General features: G+C 48.5%; 1 protein-coding gene across 1 annotated transcript in view; it reads left to right on the top strand.

Moving 5' to 3' along the window:
- COL14A1 (collagen type XIV alpha 1 chain) overlaps window positions 1–20,864 on the top strand; it is a 514,343-nt gene that overhangs the window by 440,666 nt on the left and 52,813 nt on the right. The window contains exons 39-40 of the mRNA XM_086966163.1: window positions 11,785–11,838; window positions 12,242–12,295. Coding sequence (XP_086822289.1) covers window positions 11,785–11,838; window positions 12,242–12,295 — 108 coding nt within the window. The remainder of the gene's footprint in view (window positions 1–11,784; window positions 11,839–12,241; window positions 12,296–20,864) is intronic.

Below are 20,864 nucleotides of genomic sequence, written 5' to 3' on the forward strand. Positions count from 1 at the left end.
CTCACGTTCAGAGCAAGCCTGGACACTTGAGGTGGTACCGCAGCTGCAGGACTCAAGTTCAGAGCAAACCTAGACACTTGAGGTGGTACCGTAGCTGCAGTACTCACGTACAGAGCAAGCCTGGACACTTGAGTTGGTACCGTAGCTGCAGTACTCACGTTCAGAGCAAGTCTGGACACTTGAGGTGGTACTGCAGCTGCAGGACTCACGTTCAGAGCAAGCCTGGACACTTGAGTTGGTACCGTAGCTGCCGGACTCACGTTCAGAGCAAGCCTGGACACTTGAGTTGGTACCGTAGCTGCCAGACTAACGTTCAGAGCAAGCCTGGACACTTGAGTTGGTACCGTAGCTGCCAGACTAACGTTCAGAGCAAGCCTGGACACTTGAGGTGGTACCGCATCTGCAGGACTCGCGTTCACAGCAAGCCTGGACACTTGAGGTAGTACCGCAGCTGCAGGACTCATGTTCAGAGCAAGCCTGGACACTTGAGGTGGTACCGCAGCTGCAGGACTCACGTTCAGAGCAAGCCTGGACACTTGAGGTGGTACCACAGCTGCAGGACTCACGTTCAGAGCAAGTCTGGACACTTGAGGTGGGACCGTAGCTGCAGGACTCACGTTCAGAGCAAGCCTGCACACTTGAGGTGGGACCGCAGCTGCAGGACTCACGTTCAGAGCAAGCCTGGACACTTGAGGTGGTACCGCAGCTGCAGGACTCGCATTCAGAGCAAGCCTGGACACTTGAGGTGGTATCTCAGCTGCAGGACTCGCGTTCAGAGCAAGCCTGGACACTTGAGGTGGTACCGTGGTACCGCAGCTGCAGGACTCACGTTCAGAGCAAGTCAGGACACTCGAGGTGGTACCGCAGCTGCAGAAATCACGTTCACAGCAAGCCTGGACACTTAAGGTGGTACCGCAGCTGCAGGACTCCCGTTCAGAGCAAGCCTGGACACTCGAGGTGGTACCGTAGCTGCAGGATTCCAGTTCAGAGCAAGCCTGGACACTTGAGGAGGTACCGCAGCTGCAGGACTCAAGTTCAGAGCAAACCTGGACACTTGAGGTGGTACCGCAGCTGCAGAAATCACGTTCACAGCAAGCCTGGACACTTAAGGTGGTACTGTGGCTGCAGTACTCACGTTCAGAGCAAGCCTGGACACTCGAGGTGGTACCGTAGCTGCAGGATTCCAGTTCAGAGCAAGCCTGGACACTTGAGGAGGTACCGTGGCTGCAGGACTCACGTTCAGAGCAAGCCTGGACACTTGAGGAGGTACCGTGGCTGCAGGGCTCACATTCAGAGCAAGTCTGGACACTTGAGATGGTACTGCAGCTGCAGGACTCACATTCAGAGCAAGTCTGGACACTTGAGGGGGTACCGCAGCTGCAGGACTCACTTTCAGAGCAAGCCTGGACACTTGAGGTGGTACCGCAGCGGCAGGACTCACGTTCAGAGCAAGGCTGGACACTTGAGGTGGTACCGCAGCTGCAGGGCTCACGTTCCGAACAAGCCTGGACACTTGATTTGGTACCGTAGCTGCCAGACTAACGTTCAGAGCAAGCCTGGACACTTGAGGTGGTACCGCAGCTGCAGGACTCACGTTCAGAGCAAACTGGACACTTGAGGGGGTACCGCAGCTGCAGGACTCACATTCAGAGCAAGCCTGGACACTTGAGGTGGTACCGCAGCTGCAGGACTCACGTTCCGAACAAGCCTGGACACTTGAGGTGGTACCGTAGCTGCAGGACTCACATTCACAGCAAGCTTCAGCTTTTTCCTGGGCACATGGGGCTGGATGTGTCACTGCATTTTGTAGTTGCAGGGCCTATAATTAGCAAAATCACTGGCTTTGTGATCGCAAAGTGCAAAGATGAAATGTATGGAAGGCATTTTGAGAGCAGGAAAACCCTTTTTGACTCACAAAATACCCTTTACGACTTCCGCACCGGGACACTACTGAGTAACCGTGCGCGTTATAAATACATAATAACATAGAATAACATACAGTATTGCAATTAGGAGGTTGCATTAAAAGCGTGTCCCCTGTCAAATTGCAATTTGCAGTGACGTGTCACTGCTTTCCGACAGCAACTGTAGCCACAAATCATTGATCGGATGCTGACACCTGAATTTTAGAAGTACCTGAATGGGGGGAGGGGGCTAACACAGGAGGAGGTATGTTCCAGGGAAGCATTTTTTAAAGCAGCACCCACCCCTTCAATGGATATGGGCTGCTTTCCGATATGGGAATGCATATGCATGAACAAGTCTTCTCTTGCTGTCCCTACATTCACGGATTGCAAATTGCGACTGTCGGCCATTTCACAACATACAAATGTAAAATTTGTGAAGCAGCCTATCAGTTCATAGGTACATTCGTAAATTGCACCCCTGTTTGCAAACCAGCTGATGCGCAATTTGCAAATGCTGGTTTGTGAACAGGGATTAGTACAAAAGTCCATAGGTTTCATGGCGAATGCTACTGCTCCAAGAGTGAACAGGCACACAGTGCTGCTCCGAAGCCAAGCAGCAACGGCGGACTGTACCAACCGCACACACAGTTCCAATCAATTAGAGCCTGGTGCACTTCATATCCAGTACCAGCAGTTGTGAAGTAACACTGTCAAGTAGATCCAAATTCTAAATAAAGCAATGTGCTAGTCCACAAATCGATGGTTTTGTAAAAAATATTCTTTTATTAAATTTTCATATAATGTATAGCATCCATCAAACGAATATCCAGCCAATACGTTTCATTCAAAAAGACATTTGAACTTCATCAGGATTTTTGTGTCTTAATAACCATTAGATTCCTGGATCGTCAAATTGAATTAGCAGTACCATAGTCAATAACCATGTTCAGCAAGATACAACTCAGTGATATCAATGTTCTAGGCCACGTTTGGCAAAGAGTTGCGGTTAATCCAATATTGAAATGCGCAGTAGTGTTCCCTAATTGATACCAGTTTTCATCCAACGTAATGAGTTGCGTGTCTTGAGACTGGTTCCAGTTCAGCCACCATGGGGAAGTACTGAGTGACCTGCCAGAGTTCAGTAGCACCGCGGCAGCCGCTGTTTTTCTCATCCACACGATATGCCCCAACACCGTGATTATTAAGACACAAAAGCCCTGGTGAAGTTCTAATGTCTTTTTGAATGAAACGCGTTGGCTATATGGTCGCGTGATGGATGGATTATATGAAAATTAAAAAAAGAATATTTTTATGACACCAAGGCTTTGTAGACTTGTATATCCGTGGGTGCACCATTCTGCTTTGTTTCGAACATAGTGCTACTCCATCTGCAGATGTTGCTGAAACCACCGGGGCTTCTGTTATAGCACCCGGTCCTGAACATTGTTGGATTTCTGTCTGCTCAAGTATTGTTTAATTGCCTTGCTCTATGGTTCACTTGAAAAGTACAAAGAATCCTGTTTTACTAAAGGGATACTGTACTGGAGTATCACCTGTCCTGGTCCCACCGGTCACCGTTGGAGAAAGAGGTCACGCAAGAGAGAGGCTGCTGCAGCCTTCGGGCTTGAATGAGAGGAACACGTGTCTGCCCATTCTTACAACTGAGAGTGAGGGGAAGCCTTGAGGCTATCATTGGTGCTGACTCTCGTGGTGGAGCCTGGATTATCATTTTTGTCTGGGTACCCATAATGGACCCATCCCTTACGGGCTTGATCAGTAGCTCCTAGATGCCTAAAAGTGTTGCGTAGCTTTGCACACTGTGCATCCAAGGCATCTGAAGCGGTTAACGCTCTGCCCTTAGGCTTTATTGAGTGTGAGTGATGTTAGTGGTCATAAAGGAATATGCTATTTTGTTTTGTCCTCTTGTTTGTTTTGGTGCTGTTAATCGCATATGTTTTTGCTCTACAGCTACAGCTTTAAACTTCCCTTTGGGTGCAGCTGGCTGGCAGCCACATCGCCTTATCATACAGGTGCCCAGTTATTCCCGTTGCCACCACTGCCCTTTTTTCTGTGTTATAAGTCTTCAGTTGCCTTCACATCAGTGTCCTTGGGGCAGCGAGCAGCTGCATGTTGGGTGATCTGATTGGGAGCAGACAAAGGCTTGTGCCACTGCTGGTCTTCCCTTCACTTTAAGAAAGAAGCAGGGTTGGATGAAGAACCGGGTTTTAGAACCCAGCAGCGCCAGGGATAACGCTCGATGTCTTCGGATTCCCCTGCCTCGGCAAACAGAGACACGGGACACTTCTCGATGACGTCAAAGACCCAAGTTTATTGGTTGCAACCAGGAACAGAGGTCTACGAAGCACAACACAGGTGGTTCGCTAGAGACTGCACAATTTCAATGAGCAAAGCATGGTCTTTTATGCCAAAAATCACATTCCATAGTAGCATCGGTTACATACAAACTAACCAATCACAGTGTGACATTTCAAAAGTAGCGCATGACGACAATCCCATTTTCCGTTGTCCAGCCCACCAGAAATGACCAAGCACATTCCAATATCCTGTTCGATCAGGCTGGACAAACCCATCATAAAACCTCAACCCAAATCAGTGATTATGTCGTAAAGGAAGGAGCAGAAACAGATGAGAAGCAAGATAGAAAGTTGGGTGCAGTGTACTATAAACTTCGGCATGTCCTGCTCTTTGATCTTTATCTGACCAGCTGCTTAACAAGGAACTGGCTCAGCGAGGTCAGCCTCGGGCAAGGGAGTCAGTTCGGCCAGGTCAAACAAGAGTCAGTTAAGGTTTACGTGTCCCAAGGACTCGCTCGGCTGCAGTCATCGGCCTATGTGAGGGCAACCACACAAAATGGCTGCCGTACACAAAATGGAACCCGAGGGTTCAAACGAAATCCCTGAATACGTAGTGTTCTCATTGATCGATTATTACGGAAACACTCGTACACACCGCACTCGTGATTTGCGGTCCGCTGACACCAAAATCGTCTATATCCGACGACCTTTATTGAACGGGGTCGGAACCACCGAACCACAGACCCTCGAACTACGGAACTACATGGACTAGGTTCATATATTGCAATAGTCTGTGCATCACCCGGCCAACATAATGCTCCAGCGAAAACCTTTAGTTGACAAAAAGTTATTTACCCTTGTTGAACATATGTAGCATTTCATCTGTTAACAGAATCCTCTAGTCTTGATAAACTGTTCTTAGCTACCTGATGTAACCCATAAACACACTTTATTTTTGTCAGAGTTCCACAATAACTAGTTCTGCCCGACTGCTCCACCCATCCTTCGAAAACTGCCAGATAGGTGTTGTATCAGCCTTGGGTTTCTGAATGAGCAGAGTAATCGCTGGATATTATCTATTTGCTTTGAACCCCTTTACCGGCTCAACCAGGAGACCCTGGAGTGGTTTCACTCACACATTAAATCATATGGACCAGAGCGGGAACTCATATGGGACCACTGAGCACTGTATCACCTACTCAAGCCTGTTCATTATTAGATTATACTATAAGTCCATTTCAGAGTATTCTGAACTGCCCGTGGCTCTCTTGGGGGGCTTAGTGCAGTATGAGGTTTGTGGGGACAGTCTACAAATGAAAGATACATCTTCAGATGTGGCATATTTCACAAATTCAGACAGAATCGAGTTTAGCACTTCACTAGACATGTGGTCCTGGTGTTACATTTACCAACTTTCTTTAACTGTAAATCAGGGAAGACACACTCTTTTTTCCGTTCATGGCCACATTTGGGTAATGCTACAGGCAAAGGAGTAAGCTTTTCACACTAAATAATATATGCTCGGATATCCCTGCAATCATTCAAGCCTTACCTGCTGCTCGTATCCTAGCAACAATGTCAAAGCATCTTTGGAGATTAACTTGTCTTGGTAGATTTAGACGAAGGAGGTTAGGAATCTTCTTGAGTCATCTTTGGGCTTTTGTTCTGGAGGAGTCCCTTTGGTGGTGTCCTTTGTGATCAAGTAATCTCCCATCTTTGTAAATATAAATGTTATTCTCACTCCCGCCCATAGCTTGGTGAATAACATGGAGTGATTGACTGATACAATGTCTTCTTAGGGATGTTTAGCTGACTCCTTTCTCCCTAAGCAAGTCAAGTCTCCTAGGCTTAGAGGTGCCAAGGAAGTAACAAAAGTGCAGTGTGTCAAAGTTTAAAAAATCTAACAGCATAATTAGCCTTTTGTTCCTGCTTAACTTCCTATGAAAAGGGACAGCAACCCAACCAAGTGTCTCACTAGAACTTGGCAACACCACTCACTTTGGGACACCTATTGACCTAAATCATGTGCACAATAGTGTCGCTATTAACTCTTAATGGAGTATTCATATAAATGGGTCCAGCTTTAGCTGTGATCTAGAACAGTCAAACAAGCATTGGCAAAGCCAATGCAAGAACTATTGACTTTGCCAATGGGCTTTAGCCATGTTATAAACCATTTTAGTTGCTGTTAAACATGGCTAAAAGTTAATGGCGTAAAGGAGAGTGGTGTGGAGTGTCATAGAATTAAACACCCTCCACCTCCGGTAATCTCCCACATTGCCCCAGTTCAGGAAGGACCTCGAGACATGGCTTTTCGGGTGGCCCCAGCACTCAACGGAGCTGCCCCCTTCCACCAGCACCTTGAGACCCTCACAGGTGAGTAGTTGCGCTTTACCAACCCTAACTGATTGATTTGAGTAGTGGTGTACATTGAAGTAGTGTGTCGTAGAATAGAGTGGAGTAAAGTGGCATGAAGTGTCATAGAGGGAGTAGCATAGAGCATCACAAAGTGGAGTAGAGTGTTGTAGAGTTGCATAAGTGGAGTACAGTGTTGTAGAGTGGATTAGAGTTTAATGGAGTGGAGTGTCATAGAGTGGCCTGGAATACACTGGTGCAGATTAGATTGGCATAGAGTGCAGCGGTGTAGAGTGCGTTAGTTTTGAGTACAGTGGTGTAGAGTGTTTTGGCGTAGAGTGCAGTGGTTTAGAACTAGTGTGGGGGAGAATAGAATCGAGTGGCACAGAGAGGAGTGGTGGAGTGTAGATTGCAGTGGCATACAGTACAGTGGGGCAGAGTGGAGTTGTGCAGGGTAGAGTGGATTGGTGCGAGGTAGAGTACAGTGGTGTAGAGTAGAGTGGCATAGAATGCAGTGGTATAGAGTGCAGGGGTGCAGAGTAGATTAGAGTACAGTAGAGTGGTTTGGCGTAGAGTGCAGTGGAGTGGAGTACAGTGGTGTAAAGTGGAGAGATCCAGAGTAGAGGGGCAAAGTGTAGTGTCATAGAGTGCATTGATGTAGATGCAGTAGAGTGGCGTATAATTGAGTGGTGCAGAGTAGAATGGCACAGAGCTCTGTGTTAGAAAGTGCAGTGTTGCAGGATAGTGTCCAGGGTACAGTGGTGTAAAGAGGCGTAGAGTGAATTGGTGTAGAGCGCAGTGGCATAGAGTTGGGCAGAGTAGAGCAGAGTGGCGTAGAAAGCAGTGGCATTGACAACAGTGGTGCATAGTCTAATAGTGTGGCTTAGAGTGCAGTGATTTAGAGTAGAGTTTCATAGAGTGCAGCAGTGTAGAGTGGAGTGGTGGAGAGTGGAGAAGAGTGATGTACAGTGCAGTGCTATATAGTAGATTGTTTTAGAGTAGAGTGGAGTGGTGCTGGGTATACTGGAGTGTTGCAGGGTGGAGTGCAGTGGTGTAGAGTAGAGTGGCGTAGAGTGCAGTGGAATACAGTAGAGTGGCATAGAGTGCAGTGTTGCAGAGTAGATTAGAGTGGCGTAGAGTGGATTGGAATATAGTGCAGTGGCGTATACTGCAGTAGCATAGAGTGGAGTCTTGCAGAGTCGAGTGGCATATGGTGCATTGGCGTAGAGTGGTGCAGAGTAGAGTGAAGTGGCATAGAGGGCAGTGACATAGAGTTCAATGATGCAGGATAGAGTGGCTTAGAGTTCAATGATGTGGAGTGCAATATTGCAGAGTAGATGGTCATAGAGCACAGTGGTGTACAGTGGCGTAAAGTGCATTGGCATAAAATCGAGCAGATTAGAATGGCGTAGAGAGCTGCGGCATAAAGTGCAGTTATGCAGAGTAGAATAGAATGGCATAGAGTGCAGTGGCATAGAGATTAGTGTTTCAGAGTAGGATATAGTGGCATAGAGTGCAGTGGTGCAGATGATATTGGCAAAAAAGTCAGTGACTTAAAGTGCATTTGTTTTTAGTAAAGTGGCGTGGAATGCATTGGCGTAGAGGGCAGTGGGGCAGAGTGGAGTGGTGCAGAGTAGAGTGGCGTAAAGTGGAGTCGCACAGGGTTGAGTGAAGTGCTGTAGACTGACAGAGTGCACTGGTAGAGTAAATTGTTTCAGAGTAGAGTGAAGTGGCATAGAGTGGAGTGGTGCAGGGTAAAGTGGAGTGGTGCAGTATAGAGTGCAGTGGCAAAAAGTAGAGCAGAGTTGTATAGAGTGCAGAGGTCCAAAGTAGACTAGAGTGGAGTAGAGTGCAATGGAGTGATGCAGAGTAGAGTGGCTTAGAGTGAGGTGGCATACAGTCCATTGGCATAGAGTGCAGTACAGCGGCATAGAATAGAGTGATGCAGATTAAATTAAAGTGGTGCAGAGTGGATTGGCATAGAGTGCAATGGCATAGAGTGGAGTGGTACAGAGTAGCGTGCACTAAAGTAGACATTGAGTGCATTGTTGCAGAGTGGAGTGGCCTAGACTGGAGTGGTGTGGAGTGCAGCTGTACAGTGTAGAGTAGAGTGGTGTAGAGGGCATTGGCATAGAGTAGAGTGGTGCAGAGTAGAGTGAAGTGGCACAAAGTGAGGTGGCATAGAGTGAAGTGGTGCAGAGCAGAGTGCAGTGGCCTGGAATGGTGTAATTAGAGTGAAGTGGTGTAAAGTGGAGTGCCAGGGGGTGCCATTGCAGAGAACACATCTTCAATTGAAATGACCATTACATTTGCACAGACATCCAGTTTTATTGATCAAGTTATACAGCACACAAATGATAATGTGTGGAAATGTCATCACCTAGTGTATTGATTTGTTTTGCTCATATTTGTTTCCACCACACTTCAGAACTACCAAAATAAATTGATTGTTTTGTGCTTTCCCAATTATGATATATATTCTTAAAAATCTTCACAGTTAATTTACAAACATTTACATTTTGTTGTGTTCTAGTTAGCAGCATGATTGTCTCATAAATCCTCCCACTTTGAAGTCAGAGAAAGAAAAGTAAACATCAAGGTCCCTTAGAAGACAGAGCCTGACATTTGATCTCTGTCTTTAAATGCACAGTGAATGTGACTGGATAAGTACCAGATTTAAAGGCCTGTTTACAGAAAGTAAACTAAGGAGAAAGGATACAGTAAACAGGTTGTGATCTACGGGAAGGACTAACTCAAGCTGGACAGCCTAAAACAAATTAAACCAGCAAATGGAAACCAAGCAAATGTGAGTTGCAAACCCAGCCGCGGCCCCTGGAGGGAGTTCGGTGGGGCAGGGAGGCAGTGTGGGGGAGGGTCATGGTGGGGGGTGGTAAACAACAGAATATGGATAATTGCAGGTAAGTAAACAATTTAATAAATAAAACGAATTTCGTAGCGCACCCTGCATCGCAAAATGCGATGCAGCGCGCACTACAAAATTAGTTTTATTTTTTCAAATGTTTACTTACCTGCAATTATCCATATTCCGTCGTTTACCATCCCCCACCCTGCCCCTTCCCCGCACCGCCTCCCTGCCCCACCGAACTCCCTCCACGGGCCGCGGCTGTACAAACCACAAAGCTATTGGTAAGTAATGGGTGGAATACATTCCCAGGGAAGCTTTCCAAACCAGACAGCTTCACTCTCTGGTAGGCTTGGACCTAACAAGGGAAGTACTCTAAGCAAAGGCAAACGTTAGGCATACGAAATTATTCAACCAAAGGATCATTTTCTATAGTCTAATCACATAAAAAATAAAATGGAGAGGTGCAGACCTACCTTGTGAACATGGAAGTGTTGGTATCACTTGCAAATGAGGCCGAAATAAACTTAATTTAGCATGCTTACCCCCACATGAGCTAACAACGTGTTTATGAAGTGGCATCAGAGATTTTTCCCAACTAATCTATGCTTTAGCCAATGAGTAGAACATTGTCCCTGTTCCCTCGTCAAGTTCCCCATTTTTAAAATTCTTGAACCAACGGATGTCTTGTATCATCTGTACTTAGCTACTTCACTCACTTAATCAACAGTGTCATGAAAAATAACAATCTTTCTGCTGCAATCATCTCATTGATTTTAAATTACAAAAGAGGTGAAGCAGTTATGTTTAATAATGGTACATGTAGGCTGAACACTGATTAATGTCACCACTTTATAAATCGTTACAATTATACAGGAGTGATTGTGCAGCGTGCACAGGAAACATTTGGTAAAACTGAGAATGTTTGAGAAATTGGTGAACCAATGTGTATGGGCTAGGAACCTTCATACAGATGGATGACAAACTCAACTTTGGAACCTTACAATAGCCCTTGAAGATTTAAATGAAATCAACATTTCATAGTGTTAAGGGGGGTTTGCAAGCCTGGCACTTGTCTTGTAGACCAGTTCATTGTAGAGAACTGGATTACTTGATTTGACATGCAAACTTGTGTTAGACTGACGAGCTACTCTGTAATCTGTATACAAATACATAAATATGTATCTATGGATATATGTCTGCAAGTGTGAGAATCTGGTTACTTTTTACAGCAACTAAAGACAGTATCCCTCCCGCTTATTTATACAGATGTTTCGTTGGTGTTGACAGACGAAACCCACGTTGAATACTAGCGGTTGCATTTTACACATTTCTTTAAATAGGTTGATAAATATGATTTGCAGATGATAACACATTTTTCTTTCTAGACCCCAGGAATCTGCTTGGTGCAGAATGAATGTAATGATTAATTTCAGACGTTGAGGAAACAGTAACCTGAAGCCTGTCACTTTTCAATACCCAAATGATCTCTCTTTCTCTCCCTCTCTCTCTTTCTTTCTTCTTCCCTCTCTCTTTCTCTCCCCCTCTCTTTCTCTCTCTATCGCTTTCTCTATCCCCCTCTCTCTCTTTCTCCCTCTCTCTCTTTCTTGCTCCCTCTTTCTCTCTCTCTTTTTTCTCTGACTCTCTTTGTCTCTCTCTCTTTCTTTCTCTCCTTCTCTCTTTCTTCCCTCTCTCTTTCTCTCTCCCTTTCTCTCTCTCTCTCTGTCTGTCTCTCTCTCCCCCTCACTATCTTTCTCTCTCTCTCTCCCTCTCTCTCTTTCTCTCTCCCTCCCTCTCTTTCTCTGTCTCTCTTACTCTCTCTCTGTCTCTCCCTCTCTCTCTTGTTGTCTCTCTCCCTCTCTTTGTATCTCCCTCTATTTCACTCTTTGTCTCTCTCCCTCTCTCTTTGTCTTTCTCTCTCTCGCTCTCCCTCTGTCTCTCTCTCTTTTGTCTCTCTCTCTCTTTGCCTCTCTGTCTCTCTCGCTCTCTCCTTTCTCTCTCTCTTTTGTCTCTCTCTCTCTTTCTCTCCTTCTCGCTCTCTCTTTCTTGCTCTCTCTCCCTCTCTCTCCCTCACTTTCGTTCTCCCTCTCTCTCCCTCCCTCTCCTACTCTCTCTCTCTCATAATCTCCCTCTCTCTTTCTTTCTCTCTCTTGCTTTCTCTTTCTCCCCTTCTTTCCCTCTCTCCCCCTCTCCCCCTCTCTTTCTCTCTCTGTCTCTCTCTCTCTCTCTCCCTCCCGTGTTCACTAATTTGAGTGAACCGCACCTCGGGGGCGATGAATGCCGTGGTATGTGCCTCCTGTGTACATGGTATGTGCAGTAACTACATCCAACTCTGTCTCGACAGGGACCACAAGGAGAGAAAGGAGACAAGGGAGATCTGGGTCTTCCTGGCCAGCAGGTGTGTACCTTTATATGTTCTCCAATGTCCCAGCAGTGCATGAAGCTGTAATTCTATTTGTGCAAAAATACACGTTTTAGCGACACTCGTGGTCGAGATTTCAGCACGCGCCGCAGGCGGGCTGACATTGCGATGGGCGATTGTTTGGATATGGGCGTGTGATACGGATGTTTATTAAAGGGAGGTGCAGACTGAGGCAGTGTGATAATAAGAGTGGCCCTGGAGGGCGCGCTGCAGGGCCCTTCGCGTCATGCTTTCGCTGCAGCATGCAGTCACGCGCACGCACGTGCCTGCAGCCCGCACGTGGGAGCGCGCCCACACTGAGCAGCGTCAGTAATCAGTGAGGGAGCGACAATAAAGGAAAAGTCTCGTTTGTAACTGTGGTTTGTTTTGTTGTGTTTAGGGCATCCCAGGAGGCTCGGGATCACCTGGACGGGATGGGAGCCAAGGCCCCAGGGTAAGGAACATGCAATATTATATATTATATATTATATATTATTCAATATTCTTGACACTGGTTCTTCTCTGTTGCAGCAGCCGGCACTGCAGGGAAACACGGTGTTTCTGTCCATTGTTACTTAGACCCATAGGAGAAGGCAGATCTTAAAGCAATAAAAGAAGTGTTGTTCGGCATAAAAATGGACAAGAGACGCCCCAGATAGGGAGTTTTTCTGTACATGGAATCTATCTATCTATCTATCTATCTATCTATCTATCTATCTATCTATCTATCTATCTATCTATCTATCTATCTATCTATCTATCTGTTTGCTTGTCTTTCTATGCCAATTTAAATACTCCTCTGCTTCTCTTTTAAGTTCACCTGTCTAATAACTGTTATAGCCTTTTCCCCGCTGTTTACCTCCATTGTGTGGTTCTGTGCTACCTGTGCCATCTGTATAGGCACTCTTGGGAGAGAGGGGTGGGGGGAGAGTGAGCAGACTCAAAAACCCTTAGAGTGTGAAAAAGGCCGCTTTATTGGAACAGGTGCACATTTACAAAATACACAAACTCGGCAACCGCCTCACAATCTAAACCACAACCCAAGTTTTTGTTCGTTTTATTTCAAACCCCAAACCCCGCCCCCACCCCACACCCTCCATCACACCCACCCCCACCCGTACATACCCAACACAAAACCATACAAACCCCAATAACATTATAACATTATAACATCACCTAATAAATATAAATCTTACATCTCTGAATATAAACCAACTGAACATATCCCCCGAGCCATATTCTCCGAACCCCTACCTCAATCAGTCTGAACAATCCCCAAACAAGAACCGATACAACTAACGGGTCCAACTTGGCCCAAAACTGACGATCACATAGCAAAACCGCCACGCACCTGTCCCAAGCGACAAAAGAACAACGTAAAAACCCTATGAACACATGTTTCAAACAGCAGCCAAATAAATAAATAAATAATAGACAGGAGACCCCCGAAAAGAGGGAGGGAGGGAGGGACAAAAAATTCTAAGCTCAACCGGCCACCAGGTCACCAAGCCTAAAATGGTGCCCGGAGCGAGGAGCCCCGCCCATTTATAGGGGAGCGCACAATACAACTAAAACCAGCCCAAAAACGCCCAAAAAGAACCTGCTGGAAGAAATACCCCCACCCAGATCTCCCAAACCGCCCGGGGGAGGAGACCTCCCGGGGGTCGGCTGCCCTCCCCCAAGCCCCCCTTGGGAGAGAGGGGTGGGGGGAGAGTGAGCAGACTCAAAAACCCTTAGAGTGTGAAAAAGGCCGCTTTATTGGAACAGGTGCACATTTACAAAATACACAAACTCGGCAACCGCCTCACAATCTAAACCACAACCCAAGTTTTTGTTCGTTTTATTTCAAACCCCAAACCCCGCCCCCACCCCACACCCTCCATCACACCCACCCCCACCCGTACATACCCAACACAAAACCATACAAACCCCAATAACATTATAACATTATAACATCACCTAATAAATATAAATCTTACATCTCTGAATATAAACCAACTGAACATATCCCCCGAGCCATATTCTCCGAACCCCTACCTCAATCAGTCTGAACAATCCCCAAACAAGAACCGATACAACTAACGGGTCCAACTTGGCCCAAAACTGACGATCACATAGCAAAACCGCCATCCAGAAAGCCGTGGGGTGAAGGACTGGTCCGGAGAGAGCCCCACCTTTCTGCCCCCCACACCGACCTAAAAAAGGGGGGGGGGGGGGGAAGGGGGGGGTCGAGGGAGAGTACATAAGAAAAAAGAGGGGGAACTAAAAACAACAGCACCGATTACCACTTATTCACCAACAAACTGTTGCACAGCCAAACAGCGAGATAGAACCTCCCGCAACTCCAGCAGATATAGGTCCATACCCATACGAGACAAATGGACACCGTCTCCCCTAAAAAACTCCACCGCATCATATTTAATGTCACTATGAACGATGCGACCGAAACCCAAGTCCCTACAAAAACGGGAAACCTCCAGATTCACCTTCCTCCGAGATTTATCCACCGCCTTCGGTTTCACCGCATACCTCCAAACCCTCCGCGGCACCATTTCCGTCCAAATGACATGACAACCCGACCACTGGCTGTGCAATAAGGCCAAATCCTTCTTGATTGCCCGAAGCAGGACAACCCCTTTAACGGAACCCATGTCATTTTCACCCAAATGAAGCACCAAAACATCCGGGCAAACCCCACCTACCAACCAAGAATTCAAGGCAGGGATAAGTTCCTTCCATAACATACCCCCCCTACCCTTCCACACCACATTAAACAAACGATCATTGAAACCCAATGATGAACCAAAATAACTCTGACGAGCTTGAACTTGAGCTCTCTTAATGAAGGAATGGCCCACGATCCAAACTGTAATGTAAGCAGCCCGAGGACCAGCCACAGAACCTGTAAAAGAAAACAGAATCAGACAGGCAAAACAGATGAAGACGCCAGCGCTCCGGCAGCCTCATTACGCACATAGCGCCGAAAACAATTAGAAGTCCAGCGCCCCAGACCCATGATGTCCTCCCTCGACCAGCCCCTGTTGAAAGCTTCCGTGGCCGCCCCAATCCGAAAGGAGTGAGTACCGTATAAAGACCCATCCAAACCAATATGTCGCAGCGCTTTACGCAGCACCATGCGCAGTTGATAATTTGTCACACAAGAACCATTCGCATGGCGAAAAACTTGAAGACCCAAAGGCCCACCCGACAGTTTCCTCCAACGAATGGCCCATTTTAAAGGGCACGTTTCCGGAGGTGAAACCGACTCCAACCAGACACCCTTACCCATACTCCTCTGATCCGTTTTGGAGTGTGAGAGCCAGATGTGGACCCCCCGCTCCGATATTTGAACATCCCCCCACAGAAGGCCAGGGGAGGACCTGTTGCCAAGCAATTCAGACACACGAAAGGCTCCAAAAAACATCCACACCATCAACGTGGCAAACAAACACGCTTCCACTCGGTCAGTACACACAACCGGGAGAACAGAAATAACTTGAAACAGCCTTTGCCACGACAAAGGGGATCTCAAAGTGCGAATAGCACCACTCTCTCTAGACCACCCCTCCAACATTCTCCTACCCAACTCCCCAGCTGACGGAGAGTATCCCCACAAAAGCTTACCCATGAAGGAAACACCAGCCAGTTTACCGGAAATAGTAATTCTAGACAACTTTTTATCCATCAAAACCAAAATGAACTGTACCACATCCTCCGACCGTTGCCAATCCAGTTCCCGCCAACAAGCACCCGACTCCAAAAATTCCTTCCAGGCTAACTCATACGCTGTCCTCGTGGAAGGAGCTAAGGAACCTAAAACCAGGTGTAGGACCCGGTGTTGCCTACCGTCCACAGGTGGTCTGGCATGAGAGTCGGCTCCTCGTCTGCCTCCAAAGCAAGCCCACGGAATCTCTCCCACTGTGAACGAGACAAAGCATCCGCAATGTCATTGTCCACGCCAGGAACGTGCAGGGCCCGAAAACTAATATCATGTTTCAGACAACCTAACACAAACACTCTCAGAAGCTTCAAAATCTGGGGATCTCTGGCCGACTGTTTGTTAATCACCTGAACCACAGCCATATTATCGACCCGAAAGAGGACCTTTTTGTGGGCCAACTCCGCCCCCCACAGTGTGACCGCAACAACCACAGGAAAAAGTTCCAGAAAAGCAATACTCCTACCACCATTCTTCCATTGTATGGGCCACTGTTGAGCACACCACTTTCCCCGCCAGTAGAGACCAAAACCCTCACTACCAGCGGCATCAGAGAAAATCTGTACCTCCCAACACCAATCCACCTCCCAACACAAAGGCACACCATTGAAGGAACGTAAGAAGAAGACCCACATACGTAAGTCCTCTTTCACCCCCGCAGACAGTCTCACCCTATGATGTGGAAGGGAATGACCAGACAAAGCTCTGCCCAACCGCCTACAGAAAGTCCTACCCGCCCGAACCACTCTGCAGGCAAAATTCAGGTGTCCCAGCAAAACCTGTATCTCTCTCACAAACACCTTCTCCTTCCCCAACATAGTTCCAACCAACTCAAGCATTTTCTGTTTCTTGTCCAACGGAAGACGAGCCTGCATCAAATGAGAGTCAAGCTCGATCCCCAAAAAAGACATGGTCGCGCAAGGACCCATGGTCTTCTCCGGGGCCAATGGCACACCCAAGTAATTCATCAATGATTGAAACGATGTGAGAGCCGCTTGGCAAACCAACGAATTGGCAGCACCCACAAAAAAGAAGTCGTCCAAATAGTGAGTGACAAGGTCATGGCCACTCTGTGTAGTAAACCACCATTGAAGAAATGTGCTGAAAGATTCGAACAACGCACAAGACATGGAACAGCCCATTGGCAACGCCTTGTCCACGTACCATTTTCCAAGGAAATGGATGCCCAGAAGACACCAGTCTTCAGGATGGACTGGAAGGAGCCGAAACGCGGATTTAATGTCGCATTTTGCCATCAGAGCATCAGGGCCCGCAGAGACAACTAGCTGCATGGCTACATCCACCGATGAATAAGATACCGATGCAGCTTCCGTGTCAATGAAATCATTCACCGACCCACCTTCAGGCCACGATAGGTGTTGAATGAGCCGGAACTGACCAGGCTCCTTCTTGGGGACTACACCAATAGGGGACACAATTAGGTTCACCAGAGGCCAATCATCGAAAGGGCCCGCCATTCGACCCTCACTTACTTCCTTGTCCAATTTCGACTGTACAATGTCAGGGTGTTCACTCGCTGACCTCAAATTCTTGGACCAACGTCTTAAACGCGGTCCCTCATACCCCAAACGAAACCCCACCTGAAAACCCAGCAACAAGACCGACCGCAGCTCGGCAGGCTCGTAGTCCCGCAAAGCAGCGGCTAGTCGAGTAACATTAACCGGCGTACGAGCCTTTGGGCCCAGCACCGGATGAAGGCTTCCCTCCCCTGGGAGCTGAGGGTTGCTGTGGTGGCACGAAATTTCTTGAACTCTGTTGAGAACCCGGGGGTCCCTGAGCCCTAGGGCCCCAGCAACGGGATAACGGATGACCCTTCCTCCCACATTGTGAGCATTCGTGACGGAATTTACAGAACTGTCTAGTACAGGTCCCGGTATTAAAATCCCAACATGTGCCGGTAGGCGACTGGGAAGTAGAGATGGCCCCCACCCCTCCCCGGGTGGGACGGGACTGAAAGGGACGATATAATATAGGAAGACCACTGGCTGTAAAAATGGTTTTACCAGAGGCAGACGACCCCATCGTTTGCTGCCAAAGGTCAGAATCCAACTCCCCCCATTTCGCCTCCGGATCCCAAGCCATACGTGCCCTAAACTCCTCATCATATTGAGCCCAAGCATAATCAGTCCTAGTGAGCTGAGCCTTACGGATAACATCCATGTACTTAAATAAGGACACACAGCGCTCAGGGAACTTCTCACAGTAGACGCTGGCAAAGATTAAAAAGGCCGCCGTCCAATTCTCTATAGTCAAAGGGACCTTAGGGCGTTTCGCCAATTCAAACTCCTCCTCCTTGGAACCCTCTTTAGCACGAACCTCCCTGTGGAGCAATTTCAACAGTTCCACATACTCACCATTCCATATCTTTTCCTTCGTACTGAGCATCAAATGAGCCCCCAAAGGCTTCGTAACACCCATGTACGGCAACTTTTTGATTTTAAGCTCTTTACTGTGGAGTACATTTTTCGTAGTGCCCAAACCAACAGTGGACGTGCTACTATCCACCTTTCCACTTGTATCGACATCATCCCCGTTTGTACCTACACCTTGGTCTCGTACAACACGACCTTTATGTAATTTACCATCCTTTTCGGTAGACATTAAATCTACACCAACACCAATAGAGACCATATTGGGCCGCACGGCCTGAACCACATTCTCACCTGGACGTAAAAGAGGCGGTTGACTGGTTTCCGTCCTCCACGCCGTTCGTGCACCTTCGTCCGCCCTCCGAGGAGCCCTCACCGCGGGGCCGAGCACTCGTGGCCTTGACGATTCCACACGACTCCGAACCACTTGGTCCTGTAACATATCACAAGAAACATTAACATGCCCCCCCCGACACCAATTCACGAACCTCGCCCTCTTCAGGGCTATCCTCATCATAATCTAAAATGAGTGATTCTTCCAACTGAGGGGGGGCAGGGACAACCACTGAAGTCTGCCTTGACTCCACCGTATTTGAACGACCATGGGCCTTACCAGCCCTCACTCTGGACCTAGGCGGGGAGGACGACTGAACTCGTCTATACATCCCCCCGCCAGCACCACTGGCAACCTGTTGACTTCCAGAAAAAGATAAACCAGTATTATAACCACCACGTGGCACGAGAGAGGTCGTACGTAACCCGCTCCCATGTACAACGTTGGATTCCACCGCTGAGGACGGGAAGGTCGTGCTGGACCCGGAAGCACCGCCCATGTTGAAATCCCTCGTCGGGACCATCGAGGTCGTAGTAAACCTGCGTGTGATGGCCGCGGCGGGATCCCTCGAGGGTATGGGACGTGCCGCGCTAGGCTCCACCCGCACTTCTCCTCGGCGTACCCGGGCTGCCTGCCGCCCTGCCAAGTCTGCTGCCGAAGGTCGATCTTCTTCCTGTAAAGAAAAAGGCCGGACTGGTGTGCCGGGTCCCTCACAAAAACCAACTCTATGTGCAGAAGACAAACCGCCAACAGTAAAACCGCCACCCCTGCCAGACACCACAAAACTTCCAGAACTAACAGCACTCTTCCTTTTTAAAGCATCGCAAAGCCGAGGCGACGGCGGACAAACCTCCTCATCCGAGCTACCATCCAACACAGCCTGAATAATCCGTGAAGCATTTCCCTGAGGATCCCAATCCTGAAATCCCCCAACGGAAACCGCACCCCGAGATGCAGGCCCCGAAACCACCTTCTTACCAGGAAACTGAAACTCCCCCGCCAGCCTATAAAAAGATCCTTCTCTCTCCTCACATTGCCGAGCAACATCCTCCCCACTCACAACCCCCCCTACAGGAAGGTCTCCCACCACCTCCAACTGACAAAAAACCCCCACCGAGCCGCCCGCAGCACCCAAATCCCCACCCGGAATAAGTATGTCAGCCCGCCCAACACCCTCCCCCAAACCCATCTGGGCCCATTCCCCCTCCCCCAGCGAACTGCCACCCCCGGACACAGCTTCCCCCCCAACGGATCCCGAGGGAGAAAACAATAACGGACTCCGCATATCCCTCCCCTCCGAACGAACAAGCACACCACGGCCCACAGGCCCTCCAACTCCAGGATTCGAAACCAAAGGACGCGCGATGGGCACACCTACTGCACCATCGTCAACCGGTAACGGCACCTGAACCACATGGCGGCGTATAACGCTCAAAGGAACGACCACCTCCTGCATGCCCGAACCGGAAGCACCCCGTAACGGTAGCTGCGCCACAGAAGCCACATCCAAAATGGCCTCCGCCCGCCCCACCTGAGTGACGTCAGTCCCCACCCCCGCGGAGGCAGAAGCCGAACGCCGCGTGCAACCACGTTGCCTGGAAGCACGACGGCCCCGCAAAACGGGAGCAGAGGCTGCTCTTTCCCGCAAACCCACCTCGGAAACCACCCCCTCCACAGGAGAAAAACCACCTCCCCCAGCCACGTCCAACAAAGAGGAATCCAAAGAAACGGCCGGATCAGAAGAACTAGCATCACTCCCCCGCCGGGCCCTAGAACCCGCCCGCCGAGTCCTGGGACGACCCCGCTCACTTACCCCATCCTGCCTCCGACGTTTCGGGGAGTAACATGCTGCCACCACAGCCGACACCCTTGCAGAGGCCTCCCGCTGAGGGCGCGGGGTCTCCGTCTGACCCCGGTCGCCAATGACCAGGTCCAAACGCCCGGCCTCGCTAAGTAGGCGAATAGCCTCCAACACTCGGTAATCCTCACCAGACATGACCACGAATCAAAAAGCACAAGGAAACAAGACAAAAAATTCTAAGCTCAACCGGCCACCAGGTCACCAAGCCTAAAATGGTGCCCGGAGCGAGGAGCCCCACCCATTTATAGGGGAGCGCACAATACAACTAAAACCAGCCCAAAAACGCCCAAAAAGAACCTGCTGGAAGAAATACCCCCACCCAGATCTCCCAAACCGCCCGGGGGAGGAGACCTCCCGGGGGTCGGCTGCCCTCCCCCAAGCCCCCCTTTTGGTCTGGTGGCTAGGTTCCTGCTTTACAAATACTTCACATAGATAAATGTTTATACTAGGTGTCTGCTAGTTTGTCTGCCTGTCTTTGCTTTCATGTCTGTGCCTTCAGTTTCTCTAGATAACCCGTGGTTCATGTCTAGAAACTCAATGTGGTCTGTTGAGAATCTAGATACAGAGTTTTACATCTTGAGGATGGAGCGGGCTGGGGTCAGTATAGTATACCTAGAGCGGCAAACTAATAGTCATTGTACTAGGTCTAGAACCTATGTGGCTAACCCAGAATATCTAGCTAATCTGTGTAGTAGTTTTAAATATTTGACTTTCATAAAA

Source organism: Lissotriton vulgaris, chromosome 4_1 (genome assembly GCF_964263255.1).
Source record: "Lissotriton vulgaris chromosome 4_1, aLisVul1.2, whole genome shotgun sequence".
Taxonomy (NCBI): Eukaryota; Metazoa; Chordata; class Amphibia; order Caudata; family Salamandridae; genus Lissotriton; species Lissotriton vulgaris.